This window comes from Nannobrachium achirus, assembly GCF_963921795.1.
Source record: "Nannobrachium achirus genome assembly, chromosome: 3".
Lineage (NCBI taxonomy): Eukaryota > Metazoa > Chordata > Actinopteri > Myctophiformes > Myctophidae > Nannobrachium > Nannobrachium achirus.
The window spans coordinates 32,796,934-32,821,324 of record NC_137812.1 but is presented as its reverse complement, the minus strand read 5'-3'; the positions used below and the strand labels follow the sequence as shown (position 1 = coordinate 32,821,324).

The following is a 24,391-nucleotide window of genomic DNA, read 5'->3' as shown; positions in this document are numbered from 1 at the left end:
ACAGGGACTGTTGGTGCCGACAGCCCGCTGATCTGAGTCTGACCATGGTATCTGGTCGCCTCTCTCTCTTTCTCTTTCTCTCTCGGTCTCTGGATGATGTCCAACAGACCTTAAAACATGTTCGCAACACATTCGCTTGCCATGTCTTTCGACTCGTCCCAATGTTTACTTCTTCTGCTTCCACATGTGAGAATCTTGTACTTTGTTTAGATTATCTGGAAAGAGAATCTTAAACGATTATCCTGTAGTTTGTGACACTACCAGATGCCAATGCCCTGGATATCTGCTAGTGTAAAGGCCACCTTTAGAAAAGTCTGTTTACACTATCTGCATCTTATTATATTCAAGGTCAATACTAGAGTGTTTGATAGGCCAGGCAGGGCGTGCTCCTGATTGGCTGATTTGACCAAGCCGTTGCTCTGAAGTGTTTGGTCTCATGGACTTCGTTCTTAATGGTTCTTTTGATTGGGATGGTTTCTGTGTATGAATGCAGCGCTTGTGCCTTCTCCAGTGTCATCCCCATTCTGGTTTCATGGCCTATCCCTTCTCTCTCTCTCTCTCTCTCTCTCTCTCTCTCTCTCTCTCTCTCTCTCTCTCTCTCTCTCTCTCTCTCTCTCTCCTTGTTGTTATATATCACCTTACTTTCCGAAAACATCTCTTCTTCAGAGGTGCACAGTTCCTCTTTTTGAAAGTTTATATGCCTCTTTGTCAAGTTTGCTTTGTTTGAAGTATTCTGTAAGTGTGTGTGTGTGTGTGTGTGTGTGTGTGTGTGTGTGTGTGTGTGTGTGTGTGTGTGTGTGTGTGTGTGTGTGTGTGTGTGTGTGTGTGTGTATGTACTGTATGTACAGCAGTCAGCTCAGAGCTGCCATCCATAATGCAGAGAAACAGACACACGAGTGGTTATGGCTCAGCTCAGCATCACTACCCCCAGAGCAACACAGTATATTGCCACTGGCTTCTGAGAGGAAGAGAAGCATAGAGGGATGGAGAGAGGGGTAAGGAGAAAGATTGGGGGAGGAGATGAGAAGGGAGAGAGTGAGGAAGATGGAGAAAGAGAGAGACACACAAGGAGAGAGAGGAATTAGAGGTAAGAAGGGAGAGAGACACACTCAAGGAGAGAGACGAGAGTCGCTCACTCGTAATGTTTATCCATGTAAATGGAGAGAGCTTAATGGGGACGCTCTGCCTTTCGAGGCATCCTAGCTTGCTATCTGGCATTAGCTGGTAGAATGTAGCACGTTGTGCAGCAGAACCCGCTGACACACCACACACATAACCTGTTTAAATGTCTCACAATCCTTCTTAAGTGATCAGTCAAACACTTCCCTCGCTCCATTTATCTTTTCAAGACCCCATAAATAGGCTATGCTTTTGTGCGTGCACATGCACACACGCGCAGTTACATGCACGCACAAACGCATGCACACGCATTCACGCACAAGCACTCCTTCAATTTGCTTCATATTGGTGTCCATACATTTCATTACATATTCACAGGTTCAACCATATATCATACATACCGGTACATAGACCATTTCCCAAACCCTAGCAGCCCTATTCTGTGGGCAAACATTGGGCTATTTTTGGCCCGGAGGGGAAAAAGAGGGAGCTAAGTATAGACCCCTGGGGGACCCTGGTGTATGACGTATATAAGTGTTTAATGACTTAATTTTTAGATGTTGCTTTTGTTTACATTTTATCTACCGTGCTGACCAGAATATTGAGTTGAGTTCTATATGTTGAAGAAGTCACAAGCATTTCAAGTCTTTGCCAGTTGGTTTTCATTATGTACTGAAATTATTGGATTCCACTGACATTCCAGTGGCCTCCTTCAAAATAAAACAACCCACAGTATGTTTTGGAAAATGGTAGGCAGTGATGTTGAGTGACCATGATTTGAGTTGAAGACAATGGGCTCAAGCTATAATCCTTTTAACCACTTTAAACTTGGAATCCTTATTTTGGGCATGTCATTATAGGCAAAGAGTTTTCAAAATTTGGTTCAGTTGTTTGAATTAAAGTCATTATTGGACCACATAGGTGTAAAGCCCAGTCCAGGATTCTGTTGCAAGCAGTAAGTTGTTGCATTACGAATCATTGGTGTGTGAAATGAGCTTTAAAAGAAGACATCGCACACTGTTGTTTATCTCAGTTGAAAAACAAACCAATTCCTTATGAGAAGGGATCCTCAGGGCTATAACAGTATTGCATGATCTACTCTTTCTCCTAAAGATTACATCATTTCAGTGACTCCTGACCATTCACTGCATACTGAGAGAAGACTTTCGTTTTTGTATCACAGATGAACTAAGTGCATAACTAACTCTATTATGTAAATTAAGTGCTGCACAATCCTTTTTGTCAAGTATACCATCTTTTCACATTAACAATTATACGGTATACAAACAAAAATTCCACCAGCGTATTTTTTTTTGTTGCCATACGGTGTTGCCTGCAATAACTAGATTTGATTAAATCTAATTCTCTTTATCAATGTTATCTCTGTGACAGGTTTGAGGAGCTTTAATCCTGTTGGCTCCAAGGCCAGCAAGGCGGCCTCCTAGTCAAGCAACAGGAGGGTTAGGAGACCCTCCTGCAACCTCCCATCACACCGCCAGTGCGTCACGCTCCCTCCCCAGCGTCCATCGCCATGTCTACACCAAGTGCTAGTCCAGAAAGAGAGGGTTCTATTGGGGCTCCAACTCAGTTGGTCTGCCCTTCCTCATCACCCCCCGGCATGGACCAAGACCCCCCTTCAATTGGTAGCCCCGTGCTCAGCCCGGACTCATCTTCCCATGATGCAGTGCTCTCGGCACCTGCGGCCTCCCCGGCGGACTCTGAGAACCTGAGTCCAGATGAACTGGAGCTGCTAGCCAAACTGGAGGAGCAGAACAGGTGAGGTGTTGTGGTGTGTTGTGGCTCGGGCGAGGATTCTGTCCGATTGATTCTGGTCCACGCAATGGCACCAATGAAAATGCCTGACAACAGGTTGAATGAAATACCACAATTGTAGTCTAGTGCTTAGAGACTTAGAGAAAAACAGGCGCAATTGTGTTATTAGGCAGCACAATAGGCAAAAGATTTCTTCTGAAAATGTTTCTCCATCAGACAGGGATGTGACCCAAATAATATAGAATGAATAGTCAAATACCCTGCATATTTTAACCTTGGGAGTTGAAGCAATTAATTGCTTAGAAGTTAGGGGAAAGAAATGCAGAGAAAGTCAAATAGACCTTGACATTATCTAAGTAACTTTGTGGCCGAGGCAAAACATTGTGGGATACATAGCAACCATTAACCATGTCCTTCATTTAATTACCAGCCATACACAGAGCACCCAGTGTACAATCATGAAAGAGAGGCTCTCATGCCATCTGCAGGCAGCGCCTGACCTTTATGTGTACTTCTGCACAGTGGTGTAAAGTAACTAAGTACATTTACTTAAGTAGGCTACTGTCCTTAAGTAACATTTTGAGGTATTTGTACTTTACTTGAGTATTTCCAATTTACAACACTTTCACTTCTACTCCACTACATCTCGGATCCAAATATTGTACTTGCGTCGCGAAAATATTTTTGTACTTTTACAAAAGTACATTTTGAATTCAGGACTTTTACTTAGTAAAGTAAAATTGCAGTAATGATACGTTTACTTAAAGGAGCTATAGTCAACTTTTTCTTGAAAAACGGATGCTAAAATAAAAATAAATTTTCGAAAATATTTTATGAAAAAATAAGCTTCATACATGCCTTTCTATTCAAAAATGACCACAAAAAGCGTAAAATAAGGATAAAATAATCATTTTGGCCATTGTCGGACCGACACTTTGTTTACATCCGACTAGAATGTAAACAAAGTGTCGGTCCGACAATGGCCAAACAACCCTTTTATCATTATTTTACGCTTTTTGTGGTAATTTTTTAATTGAAACACATATATGAAGCTTATTTTTTTATAAAATATTTTCGAAACATGATTTTTATTTCAGCATCCGTTTTTCAAGAAAAAGTTGACTATAGCTCCTTTAAGTATGAAATGTGAGTACTTTTTCCACCACTGGCACCTGATTATAAGAAGCATAAATTATGCAGACATGAGTAGAAATGAGTAGACAGAAGTCAATGCAATAAAACATCGATGACTATCACACTACATCTGACTCACACATAGGAATTCACTACACACATATTGCTTGTCACAGTGTCCTAAAACCATAACCTACAAACCCATTTCATTTTTAGAACCCAGTGTATTAAGTGGAAATACAGGCCATGGCTCTGCAGGATCCTAGTTGTCTATAAGAGGGTTGGTCTCTGTGTGTGTGTGTGTGTGTGTGTGTGTGTGTGTGTGTGTGTGTGTGTGTGTGTGTGTGTGTGTGTGCGCGCGCGCGCGTGCGTGCGTGCGTGCGTGCGTGCGTGCGTGCGTGCGTGCGTGCGCGTGTGCGCGTGCGTGCATTGCAACTAGGCCAATGATTGTTTACATTTTTTATCTCTTTTGAAATATTTCACCTAAATGTCATAAATGAAAGTCAATAGGGCTCATATCAGACTGAGTCTAGTTTTCTTTTCCGATTTTGATTTAGGACAAAAAAGGGCCTGCAACCCTGCATGCATATTATTATTGAACACAGGATTAAATATGATAATAAAAATGAATGTTTGTTTTTTAACACTGAATTTTTATTGTCCGTTCTGTAGCAAACAGTAAACATACATGTACATTATACTGTGTTCGATATTAATCCCCCACCCTCCACCAAGGTCGTATCAAGACAAAACAAGAAAAACGGAATGAGATAGAAAAACAAGGACAGATTAATTAATAAAAACAAACGAAACGTTTGTATTCAAATTGTCTATTTATCATATTGAATGAGCTAAATGTATAATTTGAATGTATTTGAATACATTTCGACTTCAAGGATACCTCTAACCCTAATCATGAAATTCATACAAAAGTATTAGAACATACATTGATTCCACATGATAAGATTAAAAGGGACTTCTCTGTGTAAATCTTGACTGGGGCATACCAATGTGGTCTGTTTTCCTGAGGGTGGTGAAGGTTTATCAGATAAGAGCGATAAACAATAAAAACTGAGATGGGCAGAGACAGTCTGGCATCCGAGATGGCTTTCTAAAAGCGTCGTCTTGGGAGAGTCTTTGAGTGAGGGCCTGTGATGTTAAGCTCTGATTCAAAAGTTAGCATTGGACTAGTCTCAGAGAGAGGTGAGAGTGTTAAGTTAAAAGAGTACTTCACCCAAAAGTACTTATTTTCTATCAATTACACTCACCATGAAGCCTTGAATTCATGGAGATGCATCATTTGCAGATATGCAGGCTCTATTCTTCTTTTTTCTTTCAAAATGCGAAGAAAATAAATTGGACATGAACGCCTAAAATGTACATGGCCTGTGTTTCAACTTAATAAATTGGGTCCTAAAACTTAGATTTGAAGGTTATGGTTTCAATGAGTAGTACATTCTTACGTGTTGTCCAGATGCAGTAAACAGGTGTCGGACTAGACTGTGGCCGACACAGGTGCAAAGAGAGAACTCACACAGGGCTGCACAGTCAGCCAAGTAGTGGTTCCACATTTTTGTCAGAAGAGGTGGGCCAAAAGAGCAAGACGTTTTACACCTTTGCTATAAATAGGATTTCAAACCTGTGGACGTTACTATGGTCCTTCAGGAAGCATGCTACTCATTTGTCACTCACTCAAGTATTTACTATTTTATACCTACTGAACCCAACTGTGTAAAGTCAATCTGAACAACATGTCAACATGAATTTTACTGTCCCATCAGACACACACATTAGAAACAGTATATAGATGATTAGATAAATATCTAATAGCTGTTGTAACGTCTGACCCAATTGGTGAAAAGTGGTATATTTGTGACAAACATACGTATACATTGACCAACAACTACAGCTCCTCTTTAGGCCAACCACAGAATGTTACAGCCCAGCCAGACTTTCTCTGGCAAAACCCGGGACATGTCATTCAGACGCTCCGTCACCAGATTGGACGACTTAACCCTTTAAGACGTGGAACCACTTTAACCATTCTTTTATACTTTAACTATTAAAAAATAGCAGATATACAAGCTCTACAAGATATACACTCGGTGCTTCTAGATCTGCTATTTCTTTTTTAATTGTGAAATCTTTTGCAAATCTTTGAATATATATAATATATATAAAAGCGAAAACTTTACACAAATACATGTAATTTTGGGGGTCCTTGACATTAAAACGTTTGAGAACCACTGATTTACGTAAAAGAAGCATTTAGAAGACATATATTTCTTCAGCCCTATATACATTTCGGCCATTTGAAAATGGCTGATCTACAAGCTCACAATGCGTTGCAGCTTGTAGATCTGCTGTTTTCAAAATGTATTTTCTTTTTAATGTTTTTTCATTTGAAAACTTCTGCATAATGAGTACTTTCTACATTTGGTACTTTAAGTACATTTTGATACAGACACTTTTGTACTTTTACTCAAGTAAATCTTGAATTCCAGACTTTTACTGTAATTCTACTTTGCATAGATTGATACTTTTACTCAAGTAACAAATCGTCGTTGTCGGGTGGAAACCTTGTATGTCCAAAACTGTTTTGTATTCATCACTTTAAAAAACGATTTAAACTAGTGAAAATAGCCGATCTACAAGCTGCGAGGCGCTGTGTGCGGCTATTTTCACTAGTTTTGTTCGACAGTCTTGTGTGTTGAAGCAGGGCTTTACTTTACGAAAAAACATACCAATTTGAAACTTGGAGATACAAGGTTTCTGCCCGACTGTGACTAAATGTCTTTTTCCCACCACTGCACCCAGGTTGCTGGAGGCAGACTCCAAGTCCCTGCGCTCCATGAGCGGCTCGCGGCGGAACAGCAGCGGCTCCCTGGTGTCCAGCTCCTCGGCCTCCTCCAACCTGTCCCACCTGGAGGAGGACACCTGGATCCTCTGGGGACGCATCGTCAACGAGTGGGAAGAGTGGAGGCGCAAGAAGGACAAACTGCTGAAGGTGAGTGGTACCGAATGGGCGTTATAGATTACTGGTGTTGGAATGAGAGGCAAGTAAGCCATTTACCATGAGAGGGAGTTTGGCACTCGGCTTCGCCTCGAGCCACAACCCTGAAACAGTGGTAAATCAGCCAACAACCCACGACCCTCGAATGGTAAATTGCTTTTCTACCACTTCTACCATATAAATGAAAGAAAACACAGTTGTAACTTGCAAGGTTATTTAGTTACAATCATTAATTATTTCAGTGGGTGGGATCCATGAGCCAACTCAAGGTTGTTGACTGATTGTCTCCACCAGCCGAAGGCTTGGGGGAGAGTATGTTTTCCCCTCCGTCCGTCCGTCCGTCCGTCCGTCCGTCCGTCCGTCCGTCCGTCCGTGTGTCCGTGTGTCCGTGCGTGCGTCCTCGCAGTTTGTGTGCAGCTAATCACAGTCACCGTTGGCCCGGTCGCTGCCAAAGTGAGCACACACATTCCCTGGATGCCAATCTAGAACCTCTGCCCTAAATCTTTCAAATGGGCTTTTTCTAGCGCCACCTAGTGGCCGATGTTCGCAAGACACATTTCTGTGCACTACTCTTACAGATTTTGTCCAAAAATCCTACAAATCGGTAGGCAGTATCTCGACAGTCATGTGATCGACACGGATCTGTCCGATTTTGCATATTCCATCCTGATTGGCTAAGATTGGCTTCCAAAGTTTGTAGGATTGAGCCGTTTTGAACAAAATGCCTCAAATCCCAAACGCAAAGTGCAATTATCATGAAATCGTGCACATACGTTCCCACTAGGCCGAGGAAGAAATGCCACTTAATTTTTTTTAAATCAGCCTCATGGTGGCGCTATAACAGGCCGATTTGTGGTTTTACCTATAACTTCACCGATCAGTTTCAAACTTTGTAAGCGCACTCCCTAGAGGCTAAGGATAAACCTTTGCCCTGCATTTTTCACATCAGCCTTTTATAGCGCTACCTTTGGGCCGACTTATGTAAAACACATTTTTGGATATTACTCCTTGAGATTTTATGCAAAAATCACGCAAATCGGTACACAGTATCTCTATAGTCATGTGATCAAGTCCGATCCGTCTGATATTTCATATTCCATCCTGATTGGCTAATATTAGCTTCCAAAGTTTGCAGGATTGCTCCGTTTTTGAACAAAATGCTTCAAATCATCAACGCAGCTTGCGATTACTGTGAAATTTGCCACAGAAATTCCCACTAGGTCAAGGAACAAATGCTACCTTTTTTCACATTGGCCTGTTATAGCGCCACCAGCAGGTAGACTTTAGCAAAACACATTTTTGGAACACAATGCTTCAAATCATGCATGCAGCGTCCGATTTCCATGAAAGATCTATGGTGAAGAACATATGCCACCCTTTTTACATTGGCCTATTATACAGTAGCACCACCAGGACACACGGCCTGGTGGAGACCTGTGCTCGGAAGAGCACTGCTTCTAGTTTACCACTGTTTTAAGCCAATCAGAATCCAGTATCTGACCATGTGACCACAAAAAGTGGTAGAATTGCTTTTTTCCCACTGAGGGCACGGTCACATGCACTTTTATTCTGCCCATGAGGGTGGAATCTGGATTCAATGGGAATGGATCTTTTTTTTTGGGGGGGGGGCAGAAATCCGCAAATGGCAGCTCCATTCCCATTGAAATGCATAGACAGAATAAAAGTGCTGTGTGACTGTACCCTTAGACTGTATTCGTTCAACACACAAGAAAAAGAAAACGAACAAATAGATATGTCACAATGTTGCCAAACATCATCTTATAGAGAGGAATAATAATTGTATTATCCCACTTATAGTACCTTCTCCCTAAAAATGTATTTAGACTATCTATGTATTGCGTATGTATAGATGAGTATGTACAGTATGTCATGGGTTAATTATCGTTCAGGAAGGATTATTATCATGACATCAACCTATCAATACTTCATTCACCCCTTTCTTATATTACTTCCTTTATACTTGACAGGGCCCTGTGAAAAGGGATGGTAAAGAAAGGAGAATATTGTCTGTTATCATCACAATATTTGGACAGTACACGTGAAGTAGAGCTTGTTTCCAGACATGCTGCCATTGTTCTTTTAGCACGCTGCTATGCAGAGGTTTGGATGTCTCTGTGTGATGACCAGCTACACTGAGGGTATACTACCTGCATTGGAAAAAGTATTACCTGGCTGTGTCTGGTACCAAAAGCAAGTACAGAGGAGTTGAGTTGGGCTGGTGCAATGCAGTGGAAAAGCACTGTTAGTGATACATTTTCGCTCAGTCAAAGGAGATGGAGAATCCCTCCTTTACCAAGGGAGATATTACGCTTCTGGTCTTCAGTAAGGACTGTTTTCTTAATTTAGAAGAATTATTATTATATATTTAATTGATTTTATTAATTATTTCAAAATTGCAATTATTTCTTAGGAGTCGATAACAATTGATATTGTTCACCTCTCTCCTCCCCATCCTTTCGTCGTCTGTCTGTCTGTCTGTCTGTCTGTCTGTCTGTCTGTCTGTCTGTCTGTCTGTCTGTCTGTCTGTCTCTCTCTCTCTCTCTCTCTCTCTCACCCTCTCACCACCAGGAGTTGATTAGGAAGGGGATTCCCCACCACTTCCGGGCCATAGTGTGGCAGTTGCTGGGCAACGCCACAGACATGCCGGTGAAGAACCAGTACTCAGAGCTGCTGAAGATGTCGTCCCCCTGTGAGAAGCTCATCCGCAGGGACATAGCCCGCACCTACCCAGAGCATGAGTTCTTTAAAGGTCAAGACAGCCTCGGTCAGGAAGTGCTGTTTAATGTCATGAAGGTGAGGAAAGTATTGGACCTCCTTGAATGTTGAATATTCACCCTTGAGCTTCGGTCTTGGTGGAAAGGTTTTCTGAAAGGTCAAAAGACTGCATAGTGAATTAATTGTTTATTGATTGATTGCATACTTTTTTTATAGTTTTCAAAAACAAGCACAGGAAAGTACAGATCAATACAAGGTCTGCAAGAGGGTTTTAAACCCAAGAAAGCAATATGGCTTGTTTCCATTGGGGTCCTTTGTACTCAATTTATCGAAGAATGCCTGCGTGTGTTGGGGCATTTCAAGGAGTTGACTGAATACAGTAATGATTACAAATGTCACCCTTGTCGTTTCCTATTCACATGAAATGAAACCAACCTAATGTGTGTTTGTGGGGTTTTTCTTCAGGCATATTCACTGGTTGATCGGGAGGTGGGATACTGCCAAGGCAGTGCATTCATCGTCGGCCTGCTGCTAATGCAGGTAATGGTCAACTAAATGTACCTAAATGTACTACAGTAACTATAGGATTGATGAGGATATTTCATTGAGATGGTTTTGTATCTTGCCATTGGAGACTTACTTTGTGGATGTGAGCTTGTAATTCAGCTATTTTCACAATATGTATCTGTGGAACCGAGTGAAACTAGGGGCCCAATTTTGAACCAGGTCTTATGCCTTATGCCTTAAAGTGATAGTTCACCTATTTTTGACATAAAGCTGTGTGAAATACTTGCCATTAAAACAGTGGTTAAAAATGTATTAATTGATTACCAGAGTCCCGTGGTCAGAGTTCTGGTCAGTTTCTAATGAATATTAAGTAGTTCCAATGGGCTGGGGGCCATTTGGCATGGCCCAATCATTGAAAATAGAATAATCCACAAAACTAGCGTCATTTGTATTGTTGGCCTATTTCTACCATATAGAGCGAGGTTTCGTTCTGATCAGCTGCCTGCAAAGCACCTTGTTTTGGGGAAATACGTTGCAGCGGCGTAGTGATACTGGACACAAAAAATAGTACCATGTGACAGAGGGGTCAAAGTTGAACGAAAGTTGGTCTATTTGGTAGAAATAGGTCAACAATACAAATGAAGCTAGTTTTGTGGATTCATCTATTTTTGATTGGGCCATGAGCCCCTGCCAAATCACCGGAACTACTTTATATTCATCTAAAACTGACCAGAACTCTGACCACGGGACTCTGGTAATGGATTAATACATTTGTAACCACTATTTTAATGGCAAGTATTTCATACAGCTTCATGTCAAAAATAGGTGAACTATCACTTTAACTTCTTTACCTTTTTCTCACTATTTTGACATTTATTTACTATTTTTAAATACTTCAAATGCTGATCTACATCTGCACGTTGTGAACTTGCAGATCAGCTATTTGAAATATTTAAAAAACAAAAACAAAATAGTAAAAATCACACCCGTGTGAAGTGGAGCTGTGTGTGTGTGTGTGTGTGTGTGTGTGTGTGTGTGTGTGTGTGTGTGTGTGTGTGTGTGTGTGTGTGTGTGTGTGTGGATCATGTGTACCGATTTTTGTGACATTTGAAGAAAATATGTAGGAAAAGGAGCAAAAAGTGTGTTTTGGAGAAAATTCAAGATGGCGGAAAATCTATCATGGCGCAAATGGGCGTGGCCTATATGGGGAGATGCGTCATGACCCAAGGAATCCAGGGAAAAAATATTTTTAATTTTCCGACCTACGGTTCAAGAGTTACAGGCCAAAACGTAAAGTGGGGTGTTATGGCGCCACCATGCGGCCAAATGACACAATTATTTTTTATTTAATCCTTGAAATCATTATGAACCTCCTCTCCAAGTCTTGAAACTCTAGCCCCTATGGTTTGCGAGAGACAAATAATTGAATGTGAGTTTTTGCGATTCCCATTATAAGTCAATGGGGAAAATTAATTCACTAATAAATTAATATCAATTAAACTATTGAACCTTTCTCTTAGCAAGTTACTAGCCCACGATTCCCGAGTAAGCCGGTCGATTTGACATATGGCGCGAGTGTGTGGTGGCAAAACTGTGGGACTAGTAGCGTGCCGAAGTTTAGGAAGTTCAGGCTACATACAGACACACAGACAGACACACACACAGACAGACACACAGACAGACCCACACGGCCACGTATAGGGAGCCTGTGCTTCACACAGCTCCAAAAAAAGGTAAAGAAGTTAAGGCATAAGGCATAAGACCTGGATCATAATAGGGCCCTAAATGTAATACCTACCATTCAAAGTGCTTTTCAGGATGGTGGACCCCAGTTCAAATATGATAATTTTGAGGGGTCACAGCCTGAAAAGTTTGGGAACCCTTGCTTTGCATAACAAATGTACTGTCTGCCTTCCTTACCAGATGCCAGAGGAGGAGGCATTCTGTGTGTTTGTGCGTCTGATGCAGGAGTACCGGCTAAGGGAACTATTCAAACCCAGCATGGCTGAGCTGGGCCTGTGTATTTACCAGTTTGAGTACCTACTACAGGTAAGAGACTACGTTGTGTGCTTGTCGCTCAGCTATTTTCACTAGTTTTGTGCAACACTTTTGTGTGAGGAAGTAGGGCTTTAATTTACAAAAAAAACATACACATTTGAAACTTGGAGATACGAGGTTTCTGCACGACAGTGACGATATGTTTGTGTGCCTTGCCTTTTTTCACATTTGTGTGGCTTAGGTGTTGACCGGCCATGCCTCTTTCTTTTGCCTTTTCTCTTTCTCTTGCGTGCTGCCTTTCTCCCTCTGTCTTTTTGTCTTTCTCTCAATTCAACTTCTTCCCTCCTTTTCCATCATCCTTCCTTACAGGAGCAGCTTCCAGAGCTCAATCTCCATTTCCGCTCGCAGAGTTTCCTCACCTCCATGTACGCCTCCTCCTGGTTCCTCACCCTCTTCCTCACCTTCCTCCCAATGCCTGTTGCCACGCGGATCTTTGACATTTTCATGTATGAGGTATGAGACATACACACACACGCACGCACACACACACACACACACACACACACACACACACACACACACACACACACACACACACACACACACACACACACACACACACACACACACCTTTTACCACCAGAAACCTAACTTCCCAATTCTTTGAGGAACATTCGCAGAAAATAGACGATCTACAAGCTCACAATGCGTCGCAGTGGGACACGTTGTGAGATTGCAGATCGGCTATTTTCGGTGAAGACATTTAATGTAGTGGGAAAAAAGACCAGACCAAATACAATTAGTCTCAGGTCTCTTGAGACAAAGAGTCTACTGACCGATGACCTGGTCATCAACTTAGTGGTTTTGGAATTCAACAAAAACTAAAAGAATCTCCATGAATTCAATGGGTATTGGCTTTGTGGGGTGTGTAATTTATAGAAAATAAGTCATTTGGGAGGACTATTCCTTTATGTCTTATTTAAGTGTTAATATGTATTTTGTTTAAAGGTGTCATGTTGTCTGTGTATCACATCCATAGGGTCTAGAGATCATCTTCCGTGTTGGTATGGCCATCCTGCAGTACAACCAGACTGACCTCATTCAGTTGGATATGGAAGGCATGTCACAGGTAAACCACACCACATACACCAGGAGATGTAGCCTTGCAAAAGGTTGTGTTCATGGCCAAGGTGAAATGTACTGTGCCACGCTTTCGTAGGTAGGTACTGTAGGTAGGTAGGTAGGTAGGTAGGTAGGTAGGTAGGTAGGTAACTTTATCTAATTACCTGACAGCTAATACAAATACATTATAACAGTCCAGTAGTAGATTTAACATCCCCTAGCCTGACTCTGATCATGCTGAACGAGCCAGCCGGAGGAGGAGTTGTGCAGTGTGCTCCTCCAACAACAACTGAGAACAAGCAGCAGCAGAAGACAACTCACACATTCACACAAGCCCTTGCACGCAGAGGCTGAGGCACACAAACTGATTTTAGCTGTTCATAAAGTATTTACTTAGGACCTATGTTCAATATAAACGGGTGGTACAAATACATGGACCACTTACATTTAGATTGCGATGTAACATTACAGAGTGGCTCGCTCAAAGCGGGGAGATTATTCTCACAGACAAGAGCCGAAAACGTTCCCTCATAATATGGAGTCGTGGTATAAAAAGGTTGAGAGGGATTGATTGTCTATGATTGCTAAGCATTTGGTCCTCATCCTCCTATTGGCCACCTCCTCCAGCTTTCCTAACAAGCTTGTTCAGCTTCCTGATGTCACTGTCCTTGGTGCTGCCCGCCAGCATACCACCACACCCAGCACTGTCCTTGGTGCTGCCCGCCAGCATACCACCACACCCAGCACTGCACTGGCAGAACATGTTCAGCCATTGTACACCAAAAGGACCTGAGCCTTCTCCGGAAACAAAGCCGGCTCTGGCCCCTCTTGTACAGGACATCTGTGTTAACAGTTGTCCAAGTGCACCCCCGGCCCCATGTACAGTACTTGTCACTCTATCTGGACCACCTCCTCATCCTCTCTCCGGATGAAAAGTAAAGTCCACCACCATCTGCTCTCTCTTGCTGATGCTGAGTAGTACACTCAAACACATTTAAAGCTCCACCAGTCTGTATTCTGGCCTTGACTGGCATGTCTTTTCCGTGTCTCCATGATGCCGATGTGGCACGTCATCCACCAGTGGTGTAAAGTAACTAAGTAGAATTACTTTAGTACTATACTTTTACAGTACAATGTTTAGGTATTTGTACTTTACAGGAGTATTTCCAATTTCCAATACTTTTACTTCTACTCCATTACATCTTGGATCCAAATATTGTACTTTTAACTTTGACATTTGAAAACTTAAGTTACTAGTTAGGGAGGGGTCGATTTTTATTGAGGGGTGTTACTGGAGAAATTGTATAAGCCCTGATATAAAATGCCATGGCCCTCCCTCTCAATTGGGGGAAAATCAATGACCCTCCCCTGGCATTAAAAAAAAAAAGATTGACCCTCCCCTAACAACATGACATTTACCACAGTAAAATTATGCCTAAAACCTTAACTTATAGTTAGGGCTGTCGAGACGATTAATCATACACCTAATTCCAGTTCACTGCGCAATGTAGTTCATTTCAATTAAGCTCTCACTCCAGTCAGCTGGTCTGAATGATAAAATGACATAATAGGCTATAGAATGGGTCTTCAGCCAAGCAGTTGTGATGAAAACGTAGTCCTGTGCTTTTATTGTCCTCACCTCAAATTAAACGCTGGATTATTTACTTTCTTCAAATTGACTGGATCCAACACACAAGGTAACATCCATGTCTTTATCCATCACAATGTTTTCACATCAGACAAAGTAGCCTAATCACTCTATGTGTGACCAAGTTTAACATCTTTATGAAGAAGTTAGAGTGCACTGTGAGATGAGACCTTTTTGTTTTTGGACAGATGCAACATCTCTAGCGAGCTCTCTCCTCTTTTTGCTTTTTGAGAGAGAGCGACTGCAGCGACACACACACACACACACACACACACACACACACACACACACACACACACACACACACACACACACACGGGGATGGGCGATATAAAGTCGGAAAAAATGTTCTGTCTTCTATGTGCAACACAGAAGCATAACCTGCGAGGCAGCGAACGGATTACAGAGGCACACGTGTGGGTATGGTAGCTGCCATACCTTACAGGGGAAATAATAAAATTAACTTCTTAAAATAAATTCATCATGCTTGTTGCTAAGTATTGCCAACATGACTGGTGTATTGCATGCGTGCCTTCACACGTGCATGACAACAGCCATGTTGCCATACCTTAGCATTTGCAGAACTGACGCTGCTGGCGGGATATCGGCACCGGAGGAGGAGATTCGTGGACTCTTTTTATTCTGTCTGTCTGTCAGCATATTCATTACATTACTCGTGTGAGTAGCCTAATGGCAAAGCATCTGGATAAACCACAATAATTACCTTGAGTGCGCTGCATTTGTGATGTGATGTAGTCCACATTTTGAAGAATCAATCCAGTTTTTAGGTGAAAACAAGGGGATGCATTTGTTGTCTGCTAATGGAATACCATAAGCCATAATGGTCCTGGACTTTATTTTACACGATAAAGTGTACAGTTTCAGCTGAAGTAGCCAGCTGCGACCCATGCACTAATTAATAATCAAATTGGTCTGACCTAGTCTTTTACGTCTTTTAATTGCTGGCAGTATTGATTGTTTTGGAGAAGGATTCACTGCAGTCAGATAGACCTATTAGCCTGTTATATTATTTAATCCATTGTTACTGTCCAAGACACGGCTGAGAGTGTCGCATCTCCAACATCATTGATTTAATAAAATCTATTGGCTCATCCCAGCCCTCAACCAACTGTCCAAAAAGGAAAATGGACCTGTAGGGTTCATTTGGTTCCATTACAATGTCAAGTTGCACTAGGTCAATTAGAGCCCTCAATAATCATGAAATATCGTCGTGCACAAACTTTTGAGAGCATCTCTCCGCTCTGTGCTCATTCAAGCACTGATTGAGAGACTGAAGTTCCGCACTTCTGTGAAGCGCGTCAGTGATAGCTGGGATGTACCATTGAGGAGAAAGCAGAGGGGGGTATCATTGTTGTATTTTACTACAGCGTTCCTTAATTAAATAATAGTATAACCGAAAGGAATGCTGTAGTAAAATATATATAGGCCTATAAAACCTGGACTATTTTTTTATTCAAAATCGCATGACCCTCCCTGACAATCAAATTAAAATAGCATCCCCCTCCCCGAGATTAAAATCAAAATAGCATGACCCTCCCCTAAAATCCTCCTTGGGAGGGGGGGTAATTTTTAACGACCCCTCCCTTACTTTACAGATATAAGTTATTATATTGTAAAACATACATTAATCACCTTTAGCCCTATTTTATACCGTGGCTATTTGAAAATTGTGAGCTTGTAGAGCTGCTATTTTCAAACATTTTGTACTTCTTTTACTTTTGGTACTTTAAATATATTTTGATGCCAATACTTTACCTCATACCTATGAGTAGTGGATTCCACATTCCACCAATGCATTTAAAATGAGAACAGTTTTTTTTTTTGCAGAAATCCTCTACTGGCATGAAAACACTCCATTCCCATTGAAATGCATTGGCGAAAAGTGTATTCCCCTCTCATAGGTACTTTGGTGTGGCTTCAGCCTAAGGATGCCCTCACACCAAAGTACCTATGAGAGTGGAATCCGCGTTCCGCCAATGCATTTCAATGAGACTGAAGCGGTTTCATGCCAGCGGAGGATTTCTGCAAAAAACACTCCCTTCTCATTGAAATGCATTGGCGGAAGGCGGATTCCACTCTCATAGGTATTTTGGTGTGAGGGCACCCTAAGGCTGGGCTCAGACCAAAATGCCTACGAGAGTGGAATCCGCGTTCCGCCAATGCATTTCAATGAGAAGGCGGCGGTTTCATGTCAGTGGAGGATATCTGCGCTCCGCGCAGACCTTGCGTTTATGCTGGAGCAAAGAAATTCTCCACGCAGATTCTGGTTTCCCCCCCTGTCCAATCGGGTGAGTCGAAGGCGTAACATTCTGAGAATCAGGAAGGGACTGGGAGATGTTTTGTTTTGATCAAGAGTCTCGTGCACCCAAACTCTTCTCTTTTTAGCTTGTTGCATCTCCCCTTCCAATAAAGCAAGGGCGAGTACCCTTCGCCTGTCCATTATAGAGTTGACACGTAAAATATGATGAGGATCGCTACGCTAGTGTAACAGGCTACAGAGAGGGAGGGCGGTGCGGGAAGTGAGTGACAGGGGCGTCACTGGCTTTGGGACGGAATATGCTCTCTGCGTTTTTTGCCAGCAGCGCACCAGAAGAGTTTATCCACTGCCGACCATATTTTGGTCTGAGGGCAGCCTAACAGAGTATTTCTACACAGCAGTATTGATACTTTTACTTAAGTATAAAATGTGAGTACCTTTTCCACCACTGTCAGCCACAACATGAAGATGATGTATTCCACACAGACTTTGAGCATCCTCTGTCTCACAACATCAGCCTTCCTGTTGTATAGTTTCCCTTTTCTTCCTCTCTAACATTGCAAACTGCTAGAAACAAGACTAGCAAGCTGTTTCCTTTATACCATTCCTTCGGTTCACCTCTAGGTGTCACCTTTGGTTTAGTTTTTGGCTCTAGTTACTAGTCTGATGATCTTCATCTTGTGTTTATTATGCCATTCCGTTCACCTGTTTCTCTGTGTATATTAATTTCCTAGTTTCCTCAGTTGTGTTGTGTAGACAGACTTGAGAGAGATAAGAGAGAGCTGCATCCCTTTGCTTTTCATGCAAACCTTGAGCCCTCAGAGCAAATGAACGCTCGATAAACTTTTAATTGCTTCCAGGGTCACTTTGTGTGCTTTGACAAATTGGATTGCGGCAGCCTTAGATGTTCCCCAGAGACTAAAGTTTCACACCACTTCACTTCCTGCTGGTCAAATCGTCAGCAGACAAATAAAATGGAGCTTGTAGAAAATAGTATAGAGCAGTTTGTTCAACGTAAACACATTTATATTTGTATGATGACTTAAATGTCTTTCCACTCTGCTGCACATGCGCAAATACGACTCACTTTGAGGGTGTGTAGCTGACCTGCATAATTTATAAATTGCACCAACATTTTGTTAGGAGACCAACAACATCAGGTTTTGTTGGGGGCAGCCCTGAGGGCTGAGGGGTATGCCCTCATTCTTGCCTTTAAACCCTTCATTAAACCCTTCATTAAAACAGTCTCCTGCTGAGCATCTCTGTGCCTCGGGTCTGTTTCTTGCCATTGTCCCAAGCAAGTGTTGTTTGGAAGACAGAGAAAGATTCACTTTAAAATGAAATATTTTAAAACATATTCTCAATTGTGTCCTAACGATTTAGATTGGTCACCCTACTTGTGGCAATGTTTTTCACTATCCGAAGAACATGACCTGTGATTTGAGGTAAATCTGATCAAACAGATCAGTTAATCAACCAAAGATGTGGTATCCTTCCAGAAAAGAAAAAGAAAAAGTATGACTTTGCATTGCACCATTTTTATTTGACCTGTAATCTTTTTTGTCTCCTTTCTTTTCACAAAAGGGACAACCTTGGTTAGTGGTGGTGTAAAGTAACTAAGTACATTTACTCAAGTAGCCTACTGTACTTATAAGTACAATTCTGAGGTACTTCTACTTTACTGGAATATTTCTCATTTCTAATACTTTTACTTCTACTCCACTACATCTCAGAGGCGAATATTATACTTTTACTCCACTACAATTATTTGAACTTTTACTCAAGTATATTTTGAATGCCATACTTTTACTTGTAAGGGTGCCCTCACACCAAAATACCTATGAGAGTGGAATCCGCGTTCCGCCAATGCATTTCAATGAGAGTGAAGCGGTTTCATGCCAGCAGAGGATTTCTGCAAAAACGCTCCCTTAGGGTGCCCTCACACCAAAATACCTATGAGAGTGGAATCCGCGTTCCACCATTGCATTTCAATGAGAGTGAAGCGGTTTCATGCCAGCAGAGGATTTCTGCAAAAAACGCTCCCTTAGGGTGCCCTGACACCAAAATACCTATGAGAGTGGAATCCGCGTTCCACCAATGCATTTCAATGATAAGGGAGTGTTTTTTGCAGAAATCCTCTGCTGGCATGAAACCGCTTCACTCTCATTGAAATGCATTGGTGGAACGCGGATTCCACTCTCATAGGTATTTTGGTGTCAGGGCACCCTAAGGGAGCCCTCACACCCATGAAACCCATGAACCGCTTCAGAGAGTGAAGCGGTTTCATGCCAGCAGAGGATTTCTGCAAAAAACGCTCCCTTATCATTGAAATGCATTGGCGGAACGCGGATTCCACTCTCATGGGTATTTTGGTATGAGGGCACCCTTACAGAGTATTTCTACATTGCAGTATTGATACTTTTACATGAGAGTACTTATTGTTTTTTTTACGTGTCAGCTCCCAGCCCGTACATAAACCATGAATGACATGTTTTGTCTCTCTAATCTCATCTGTGCCTCTCTCTGTGTGTCTGTCTGCTCTGTGTCTCTGCAGCATTTCCAGAAGGTGATCCCCCACCAGTTTGACAGTTGCCCAGACAAGCTGATCCTCAGGGCTTACCAGATCAAATATAACCCCAAGAGGATGAAGAAGTGAGACTGTTTATTGTTCAGCTGACAGCTAATAAGGCTTGCTTTAGGGGAGAAAATGCTTAATGTGTAACGTAGCCCAATGGGACGCGATGCTATTGTTGTATTGATTGAGGTTTGTGGTCTTCGCTACTGTATGATACTGATGGCCATTTTGAAAAAAAAAAATGCTTTTGTGATCTAGCATCTGGGTTGATCAGACATCTGTTTCCTTAAATGACAGGGTACTTGTCACTTTTCACTTGAGGAAATAATGAAAGTGAAACGATTCTGTACAGCTATAAACCTTTACATTTTGTTTATTTTGATATTGCAAAATACAACAGTGAATTACTGTTTTATATTTACACTACTCTGCTTGATTCACCAGGCTTGAGAAAGAATATACCACAATTAAGAACAAAGAAATGGAAGAGCAAATTGAGATCAAGGTGGGCTGCGTGCAAATGTTGATGTATGTGTTTGTGCACTTTAAATAAAAGAGCCAGGTTTTGGAGAAAAGATCAAATGCATACACTATATGAAATGACTGATATAATAATATAATTCTCTCTCTCTCTCTCTCTCTCTCTCTCTCTCTCTCTCTCTCTCTCTCTCTCTCTCTCTCTCTCTCTCTCTCTCTCTCTCGTGCACATTTCAGAGGTTGCGTACAGAGAACAGGCTTCTGAAGCAGAGGATTGAGACCTTGGAGAAGGTAAGAGATGGGAATTGACTCTATGTAAAATACTCACATAAGACTGGTTTATGGAGGACATATTGGAATGAAACGACTTGAGTGGATACCAGAAGGCTCTTCACATTAGGAACAGACCAATCTGAGTGCGTTGTGTGTGTGGTAATTTGATCATTTTGTATTGCTGCGGGTGAGCCGAACGTTTGGAGAGGCTATCGTGGGCACCCAAAAAGAATTGACCAATTTATACACAGTGCCAGGATGACATTTGAAATGACTGATCATGAAATATGAACTAATAATAATAACAAGCAATAGTATTAGAAAGGATAAAGATATCATAATAACAACAAGGTTTCTGTTTAAAAATCAAAAGGTCATTTATTAAGACCAGACCATGTGTAGGTTATTAAGAAATAATATTGCAGTGCAATTTAGCCATGTCCCTATCAAAGTTTCCTGCAAGTTTCCGCGTCTGGAAAATAGACAATCTGCAAGCTCACAATGCGTTGCATCTGTGACGCGTTGTGAGCTTGTAGATCAGCCACTTTCAGCCTGCAACACGTCATACTACGAAGTATAAGTCAGTCTTTACTTGGGAGATGTGTGTGTGTTGGACGGACGAGGCGATTCCACACAGCACCGCAAAATAAACATCCAATGCAAGGGACAGCAGTGGGGATTCTAGGGAACACGGCGTTGTGCTACGAGCTCCCTCCGGCACAACGCCACATCCAATAAAACCATAACAACACTGTCAACACATTTCCCTCAGACTCAGTGTTTGGGACATGCTCCATGCTTACTGCTGAAGTCTCCGACCCGTGTCTGCTGCATTAGCGCGAGCACACAGTGCCACAAACACCAGGAGCTGTGTGCTGCGCGCATCATCACATGTCGGTGCATGACGACGCATGTCGTAGGTTGAACATTATGATCGACCCGAATTGAAGCCCGACCTCCAATTTAGTCTTGCTGAATTATAAACTGATCGTCACTGGGGGGCGGCAAGATGCAGCAACAGCACACACACACACAAATGCTGTGCACATATATTATATATAATTTATAAAATACCCAGCATAGCATTTGGGAAGGCATAATAGCCTTCCCTAGCCTTCATTACCCGCCGCTCTGTTCAGAGTCGTTTGTGCTGAAGAGCTTGTCTGTCTGTTGTGTATGTTTGTGTGGGAATGGTTGTACGTCTGCTAATAAATGAGCCCATTTATAGAATACAGCCGGGTTGTTCTGTTCTGTGAGCAAAAGCAGTTTGTCCTATTTTGTGGCCTGATGTATGTTTTTATGCAACTTGAAATAACAAATGTTCGGTATGTTGACGTTAAATGGGGCACTTTTTCAGTTTAAAAACGTTTTTTTTTTTTTTTTTCCTGCTCAAAGCATAAATCAGGCCTCCCTCTCCTATTCACTTGGAAATCTGTCTTTTCTCTGTGATTTGATGCTCCTTTCTTTTTCACAAAATTCCAGTGGTTGTTACGTACATCCTCTCCTATTGAGTAAAACTACCTTTCCCTTCAATTCCCTCTTTGGCTTCCTTGTGGTTTATCCATCCCTGGGGTGCCACAACCTTTCTGTCACTATCTTCATCTGTTACTCATCTTCCTCTTCCTGTCCTCGGTGGTCTTGTAGGAGAGTGCTGCTCTGGCAGACAGACTGATACAGGTAGAGTACTGACTGATCTTCCTGTCTATTTCTCCTCTCACTCCATTCTTTTCAGTTTTTCCCCCTCCTGGCACTGCTGTTTGTGTACGTCCCTCTTCTTAACAGTAACCAACAACGTCTGCATGACAGAATGAGTTTTGTTTTGCTTATTTTATCCTTACCCATCCTTTCCCTCATTAAGACCCACCACCGATCCCCATGGCTGCATGATGTGAACATGCAGTACAACCCTGCAATGTACAGTAGCATGCCAAGGTTCAGAAGCTCAGCACTGAGAAATATCTCGGTTTTGAGGATTAAAGGAGTCGTTTTTCATTTAAAAAAAATGATTATAGTAAATTTACTATACTACAGTATATTGATTCTGGATGGGGACCCCGTCCGGAATCAATGGGGGTATATTTATTGTAATCAATGTATTGTCTTAGGAATGCAACAACAAAACAAAACAATATTATTGAACTCAAGTCTTCATGGCGTGAGTAATGAATAGTCATTTTGTAGGTGAACTACTCCTTTAAGGCATATTTCCATAATGTAACAACAATTGAGATTTCTGACATAACATAGCATAAAGGGCATATTATGTCTTTACGTCTAGTAACTTACAACACAATGTAACTGTTAACTATATGGACATCACCCGAGTGCCTGGTTGCTCAACCGGTGCACCAGCCATGCTGATTGAGAGTTCCTGTCCTGTCTCTTAACTCTCTTACAGTATCTACATAAAGCATACAAATAAATAAATAGTGTAATAATAAATAAATAAAGGAAATTGTCATGTGCATTTCAAAGTTATTTCAAAGTTTGCCTTAAAGGACCATACTGGCATCAATACGTCATTGTCCATTCACAGCTTCTGCCATGTATTGCACATAAAAAGAAATGTTTTGTCTATAATAGTCCACTTTATTGTAGGCCTACTTTTTGTTTGTTTCTCCATGGGCATTAACATAACTTACCTGAATAATTGAGTCAATGTTGGCTAAATATCATTGAATGGTTAATAAACCATAAATTAGAAAACAAAATGTTTAAGAAGCAGTGAAAATAGCCGATCTACACTCACAGTCAGATCTGCTGTTTTCACTAGTTTGGGCCCCTCTAATCTCTTTTGGGTCTTGAGCTAAAAGGTTTGGGAACCGGTGCTTTATACTCCTAAAACAAACAACCTCAATATTGTTTGTTACCTGAGCATGTTGTTTGTCCTCTCCAGCCTTTGAACCGACCATCTAGCAGTCATGGTAAGATATGACTAGTGGAGTATAAAAGACTACTCTGACCATTGCCATGTGGTCCTGTTCCAGGGTCAGGTGACGCGGGCTCAGGAGGCAGAGGAGAACTACGTGATAAAGCGGGAGCTGGCGGTGGTGAGGCAGCAGTGCAGCACAGCCACCGAGAGTCTGGAGAAAGCACAGGACACCATCCGAGAGCTGCAGGAACACAAGGTAAACACTGACCCACAGAAACACAGTACCCGATACATCACACCAGTTTTTCTCAAACCTTTACATTTCAAGGTCTCCCCTTAACTCTGACAGCATTTAAATGGAACCAAATGGACCTATAGACTTGACTTGTATGGGTCCATTTAGACCCCCCCCCCCCTAAAGGAACCCACAGAGTCCCTGGAATCAACTTTGAGAAACATTACGCATTACACAACTAGAACTAGCCAGTCGATTTGACATATGGCCCAAGCGGGTGCCACCAAGAATGTGGGAGGAGTAGCACTGCAAAATAAAGTTTATCCGGAAAGAAATAAAGGTGGACAAGTATAGTCAATGTTGCCCTGTTAGGGCGACCACACTAAATATGTTCATTTAACTCCGCGTGTAGAAATGTACCCATTTTTAAGACCTACTGTATACAATATACATCTTCATCGTATGACGAATCTGAAAATGAGATCGCCTGTAATGACAAACCTAACATACTGTAGGGAAAGCTGATTGAATGTCTAAATGAACACTCCAGATTTTATTGTAGATTTTATTGGTTCCTCAAGCGTATCTTTTCCCCAATTTAATATGAGATAGATTCTGACCAAATAGGCTT

The 24,391-nt window shown here is 41.8% G+C and overlaps 1 protein-coding gene across 1 annotated transcript in view; it reads left to right on the top strand.

Moving 5' to 3' along the window:
• Positions 1-2,650: 2,650 nt before the first annotated feature.
• The window catches only part of evi5l (ecotropic viral integration site 5 like), a gene marked incomplete at both ends in the record, with an annotated part of 39,721 nt that continues 17,980 nt past the window's right edge, over positions 2,651-24,391 (top strand). The window contains 12 exons of the mRNA XM_080721052.1: positions 2,651-2,895; positions 6,844-7,033; positions 9,629-9,853; positions 10,241-10,315; positions 12,206-12,331; positions 12,650-12,793; positions 13,320-13,409; positions 19,883-19,980; positions 20,348-20,408; positions 20,618-20,671; positions 22,298-22,330; positions 23,641-23,781. Of these exons, the coding sequence (XP_080577178.1) occupies positions 2,651-2,895; positions 6,844-7,033; positions 9,629-9,853; positions 10,241-10,315; positions 12,206-12,331; positions 12,650-12,793; positions 13,320-13,409; positions 19,883-19,980; positions 20,348-20,408; positions 20,618-20,671; positions 22,298-22,330; positions 23,641-23,781 (1,482 nt within the window). The remainder of the gene's footprint in view (positions 2,896-6,843; positions 7,034-9,628; positions 9,854-10,240; positions 10,316-12,205; positions 12,332-12,649; positions 12,794-13,319; positions 13,410-19,882; positions 19,981-20,347; positions 20,409-20,617; positions 20,672-22,297; positions 22,331-23,640; positions 23,782-24,391) is intronic.